A 6,906-nucleotide genomic window follows, 5' to 3' on the forward strand; every position below is an offset into this window, starting at 1 on the left:
CGACTATAGCGTTCTTCCCTGTTAGGTATAGAGACGTCAGCATGAAAAATTCCAGGAAGTGTCACGACGCGACGGTCTTTAAAGAATCGGGAATTTTTAAGAACCATAGCCGAATTATTCCGGAATTTGTAAAACTGGCGGGCAACAAAGAGATTCCCTTCATTATCCTGGGAGATCCTGCATACCCATTGCTACCGTGGCTTTTAAAACCATAAACCAGACACTTAACTCCACAGGAAGAGTCGTTTAACTGCTACCTTAGCTCGGGCAGAATTGTAGTGCAAAATGCCTTTGGTCGATTAAAAGGACGCTGGAGGTGCCTAGCCAAAAGAATAGATATAAATTATAAATTTGTGTCATATGTTGCTTTGGCTTGCGCGACACTTCATAACTTCGTCGAAATAAGAAAGGAGAAGTTCACGCTAATCAACGAATATGAATATAACCAGCAACCACCGGACTGACATTGTAACCAAGTACTGGAACCTTCTGAATGCGATCCATCTGACCTTAGGGAACACCTTAAGGAATACATTGTTTCTAACTTTCCTTTGCGAAGCAGTTCAAAATAAATGAAAATTGCACAATTACTTTTGTTTCGAAATATTTCAGCTTTAATTGGAGTTGAAGAATTCTAGCATGAATCTTTGGCTCAAGGAACTCCTGGTTCTGCACCTCTAGCCTGTCCAACGCCTCCTTGTTGTCGTCTGACAGCTTCTGAACCATCTGCACGACGTTTGTCTTGTCTAAAAATCAAATGAAATCATTAAAAATTACCATCGTGTTACCGTTAATGAAAATTAATATGCTTACTTGAAGTTTAGCGGCTGCTAGGCATAGATGTCTCTACCAGGAGTTCAGGTGCATCAACAGTAGAACTGGAATCATCAATATCCTCTGTTTCGGTGAGGACTTCATTGGCCAGGTCATCGAAGACACCGATTGCCACAAATCCCTCCTCCGATGATTCAACACCTACAGCGTGAGACACCGGGCGAGTCCCATACATCTCCTCGAGCTCCTCGAAATGGGTGCACCTTTTCCTGGCAGCCCCACTGACTGCATTGCTGCGCTTTACTTCAAAATATGATTTCTTCAACATTCGCAGCTTGGTTTTGATTTGGTCTCTGGATTTGATCATATTTTTAGCTTTCATCGATTCTGCGAGGCCCCTGTAAACTAGGTTGTTTCGCTTGGTCTTCCTATCGAGCTTGCTCAATATATTATTTTCCTTCACCAGGCCAAGCAGCTCGGTAACCTCGGCGTCTGACCAAAACGATCTTTTCGATTCCATGGCTATTTCAATAATTATTCCACTTTCTTTCTTTAATTTGCGTTTTAATTTCAACTTTTATGCACGGCGTTGCCACCTGATTTGTATAGCGTTAAGTTGGTTGCGCATCACGAATTCACGCTTTGAGCAATTCGGCTAAGATGTCCCCTAGAACAGTCAACTGGATATACACAGCGGTAGTCAAGCCAATCCTATTATACTGACTCCTCTAAACAAAGTACAGCGAATGGCGGCTTTGTGTATTAGTGGAGCCCTTCGAACCACCCCGAATGAAGCGCCGAACGCGATCTTGAACATCCCTAGCCTGGACTTAGCAGGCATGGAAAGGGCCAAATCGGCAGCTATTCGACTGAGGGACACAGGGCAGTGGAAAAATGGCAATGCTAAAATTCTCCAGCATGACAAAACGATTCCGAAGATAACGGATCTATGCAAATCCATTGAATATAGTCACACACCCTTTGAGGCCCTGATTCCTGATAGAGAGGAATTGGAACAGGGCCGACCGGGCACGCCGGACGCAATCTGTTTCTATACAGATGGCTCCAAATTAGAAGGACACGTTGGCGGAGGTGTATACTCCGAACAATTAGATATCAGGAAGTCACTTCTGCTCCCGAACCACTGTAATGTCTTTCAGGCGGAGGTCCACGCTATAAAAGAAGCACTAACCTGTTTGGGGAACTTAAGCCTCCAAAGATGACACCTAAACATATATAGTGACAGCCAAGCGGCTATTAAATCGATCTACTCGACAAACACCAACTCCCGTACAATAGCAGACTGTCGCAAATCTCTCCACGAGATGGCTAATCAGTTTACTATCAGCCTTATATGGTTTCCGGGTCACCGGGAAGTAGTAGGGAAAGATGGGTTCTGGGACAATTAGCATATTAATGGCCCCGGCCCCCCTCCCCCCTCATTAACATATTCGGGTTCTAGGACAATTAGCATAATTCAATAAATTAACTGATTTTAATGGGCTTTGAAGTCATAAAAATGTCACGATCATGTCCATAAAGAGTATACTTAATTGCCCCCATCGCCACCACATCCCCATGTGACAATATTGATCATGTATCCTTCCCCTCATTATGTGCAATTAATAGTCAGGTGAAAAACGTGTACGTGAGAAAGGTCGCACAACCATAGTATCCAAAGGTTGTTATCTTAGAGGAACATATCCGATCATGTTGGGGAAAGGTGTGATCACGTACCCTTTTGCCTCATTATCACAGGTGTTGCTGTGCACGTGTGAAAGGTCGCACACCCAAAGTATTCAAAGATGGTTATCTTAGAGGAACATGTCCGATCATGTTGGGGAATAATGTTTCCTTTGATTGTAAAACTAATTTAGAAATCAAAACAAACCCCAATAAAATAAATCTCATAAGTTAATGATTTTCAGATGAAGAATATTTTCAAATACACATTTTTGTTTCCGCCCCAGAACGTTTAACTGGTAAATTGTCTAAGATTCTCTCCTTTTCACAAATGGGTCATATGTCATAAAAGGGATTCAAGCAAGAGCTACCCGTACATGCGCACCTGTCAATTACCTGACCGCAATAAAAGGGACACATGCACAACCCAGAAGGCGCACGCTCATTGACAAGATCATAAAAGGGATTCAAGCAAGAGCTACCCGTACATGCGCACCTGTCAATTACCTGACCGCAATAAAAGGGACACATGCACAACCCAGAAGGCGCACGCTCATTGACAAGATCATGGGCCTCACTCCAACGACCTCATGGCTGACTGCTAGCTCTAATACGTTCCCATAATAGGGGTTGAAATCACGACCGCGCAACAACTCGCAAGTAGCCGACATATCTCAGTCAAGGAAATATTTTCCATTCTCCGTACCTGTAATTATACCCGTTACTCGTAGAGTAAAAGGGTATACTAGATTCGTCGGAAAGTATGTAACAGGCAGAAGGAAGCGTTTCCGACCCCATAAAGTATATATATTCTTGATCAGGATCACTAGCCGAGTCGATCTAGCCATGTCCGTCTGTCCGTCTGTCTGTCCGGATGAACGCTGAGATCTCGGAAACTATGAGAGCTAGGCTATTGAGATTTGGCGTACAGATTCCTGAGCTTCTTACGCAGCGCAAGTTTGTTTCAATAGACTGCCACGCCCACTCTAACGCCCACAAACCGCCCAAAACTGTAACTCCTACAGTTTTGATGCTAGATAGAAAATTTTAAGTGAAATTGTTCTCATCAATACCTATCGATTGACCCAAAAAAAGTTTGCCACGCCCACTTAAACGCCCACAAACCGCGAAAACCTGTGACGCCCACAATTTGCATGCTAGATAAAAAATTTTAACTGAAATGTATTGGTGTCGTCAATACCTATCGATTGATCCAAAAATAAATTCGCCACGCCCACTCTAACGCCCATAACGCTTAAATCTGTCTACCGCCGGTAGGTGGCGCATTTTAATCTCGCTTTGCTGCTTGCATATCTCCATTTCCCTTTGAGTAACGGGTATCTGATAGTCGAGGTACTCGACTATAGCGTTCTTCCTTGTTTTAACTCGAAATAAAAAGTCAGAAGTTTATTTTGGTATTGCGAACATGTTTTATTATGCTATTTAATCATTTTCATTGTTTTTTCTAGATTATAGTATTTATTCATAATGTTGAGTGCTTCCTTTTTGTAATCCGAAATTCGATGGCATACACAAGTATCAACTCCCTCAGTGGCTGCATCATTGCTCCACACGCAGGTGTCCATGTGATATTCATGAATAGATGTTTTTATATTACCTCGTTCACATTCAAAGAGTTTTTATTGTATGAACTGGAGCCGTACATAGTGTGCATAGAACAGAATTCCGTCAAATACATTTAAAAAGTTATTTATTTTAACTGAATGCATGTTGTCTGTCTAAGTCAACAATCTCGTCTTACCCTTTTAAATATGCTTACACAATTTATAAGGAAATTTTATACAGGTTTTCATCTTCTTCTTTTACCCAAAAATATGCATTCTCGAAATTCAAGAAATGAAAAGTCTTTGATTTTTCCTCTTCTTTTACCCAAAAATGTGCATTCTCGAAATTCAACAAATGAAAATCTTTGTTTTTTCCCAAACTCGAAATGATTTTTTCCAAACTGTCCCCTATTGGCTACCTGAGTATGATGGTGTGTATAAAAAATGACCTTTCCTTTCCCACCTGCAGCAAAGTATGTGCGAACTCTTCTAACCAACACTCTCCTTTATTCTATGATTTTGTGTCTCCTTTATCGACTTAATGGTGTCCTTTTGGTTACACTTGTAACAAATATTTTTCAAAATCATTACTTCTCATCTCTTCTAACCAATTGATAGTCGATGTAACCTACTAGAATTGCCTATATTGTTTTCGAATTTAAAAAAATCTTAAGTATGCATATTTAATCTTCAATATTATCGTTCACGCCCACTTCAAGCACTATAAATGATCGAGGACAATAGTTAGTCTTCCAAAAATAGTCTTGAAGTGGGATACTCTGCTACGTCAAAGACATCTTAAGTAAAAGTGAAAAAGTTATCGTGAAAAAAGAATTTAAACAAAACGAATAAAATAAAATGAATAACCAAAATCAGTATTGCCAATCCTGCAAGTGTTTCTTGCTAAAGAATAAGTGGGCAAATCATGTCCGTTCGGAGTTGCATAAGCGAAATGCAACTCAACCCCTTGACGGAAGAGTCAAAAAAATTTCTGATGGATTCAAGGGAAGAATACTACATTACATGTATGTAAACGATGGATCGGACTTGATCTTACCTGAGAGTTTCTTGAGTGAAGCTGGATTGTCCCTGCTACCTCATCTCAGCGTTCTGTTAGAAAGTTATACTTCAGCAAAAGTCAACTTTGAACTGTTTGCAGAGTATATACTTTTTAAAAATGAATCTGAAGAAATTGATATGAAAAGTTGTCAAAGTAAAATGACGATCATGAATAAAGATTCTGACTTAGAAAATATCATCCATGAACATACCATGGATATAATTTCAAAAACACAAGAATTTCAAGAGAGAGATAGTGGATGGTCTCTTATAAAATTGATTCGCTTGGAAAGGAATGTGAATCATTATACACCGATGGCTGGTTCTTCTTTCATACCACTACCTCGTTTTCCTTTAACGAAAAAAGCAATAGTTAACGTTTGTAACGAAAATGATCATTATTGTTTTAAATGGTTCAATTAAACGTATTCGGATAAATTGAAGAGACGAGGGAATTAATTGGACCACTTTTTCAATCGGAAGTGGAAAAACCTCTTCATATCAATATGATGTTTTTGGAAGACGGTGGAGATGGACATTATATGTACATTAAAAATATTTCAAGGTAAATTCTTTTATTAATTATACCCGTTACTCGTAGAGTAAATGGGTATACTAGATTCGTCGGAAAGTATGTAACAGGCAGAAGGAAGCGTTTCCGACCCCATAAAGTATATATATTCTTGATCAGGATCACTAGCCGAGTCGATCTAGCCATGTCCGTCTGACCGTCTGTCTGTCTGTCCGTCTGTCCGTCTGTCTGTCCGGATGAACGCTGAGATCTCGGAAACTATGAGAGCTAGGCTATTGAGATTTGGCGTACAGATTCCTGAGCTTCTTACGCAGCGCAAGTTTGTTTCAGTAGACCGCCACGCCCACTCTAACGCCCACAAACCGCCCAAAACTGTAACTCCTACAGTTTTGATGCTAGATAGAAAATTTTAACTGAAATGTATTGTTCTCATCAATACCTATCGATTGACCCAAAAAAAAGTTTGCCACGCCCACTTAAACGCCAACAAGCTGCGAAAACCTGTGACGCCCACAATTTGCATGCTAGATAAAAAATTTTAACTGATATGTATTGGTGTCGTCAATACCTAACGGTTGATCCAAAAATAAATTTGCCACGCCCACTCTAACGCCCATAACGCTTAAATCTGTCTACCGCCGGTAGATGGCGCATTTTAATTTCGCTTTGCTGCTTGCATATCTCCAATTCCCTTTGAGTAACGGGTATCTGATAGTCGAGGTACTCGACTATAGCGTTCTTCCTTGTTTTTATCTCTTTTAAGCAATTAAATAGTTTGTATATATTTATATTTCAAAGACTATTTACTGCTCAAAGAGAAAATCAGAGGAGGGCGCAATTTGTCTGCAACGAGTGTTTGAATTTTTCCGGAACCCAGGAAGCTGCATTGAAACACAAGACGCTCTGCAGTAGGATGGTTTCAAAGATGCCGCAGCCCCCGAATAATACATTAGAATTTACCCAAGTTCAACATCAGCTTCAGGTTCCATTTCTTGTCTACGCGGATTTTGAATGCATTCTGGAACCAAAAATTCTTGTAGTGAGCCCCAAATTAATTAATATTAATGAACATACTCCAATATCATATGCGTTTTATATAAATTTTGCTTTTGATTCTAGACTAGATAAATTTGTTTTAGAAACAGGAAAAAATTCAGGAACAAGTTTTGTAAATTCCTTGATAAAAAATTTAACTAAACTGAGTGATGACTACTTACATAAAATAGTTAATTCAATTCAAGAGTTGGGAAAGATTCCCGGTGAAATTTGCGTAATACCAATAAATAGGGAAAA

General features: G+C 39.8%; 1 protein-coding gene across 1 annotated transcript; it reads right to left on the minus strand.

Annotated features, from left to right (window-relative positions):
* Positions 1-820: 820 nt before the first annotated feature.
* Positions 821-1,294, minus strand: LOC139352864 (zinc finger and SCAN domain-containing protein 29-like). The gene has a single exon (XM_070995500.1). It carries the CDS (start codon positions 1,292-1,294, stop codon positions 821-823), a length of 474 nt encoding a protein of 157 aa, XP_070851601.1.
* Positions 1,295-6,906: the final 5,612 nt, after the last annotated feature.

This window comes from Drosophila suzukii, chromosome 3, assembly GCF_043229965.1.
Source record: "Drosophila suzukii chromosome 3, CBGP_Dsuzu_IsoJpt1.0, whole genome shotgun sequence".
In the NCBI taxonomy this organism is placed as follows: Eukaryota; Metazoa; Arthropoda; class Insecta; order Diptera; family Drosophilidae; genus Drosophila; species Drosophila suzukii.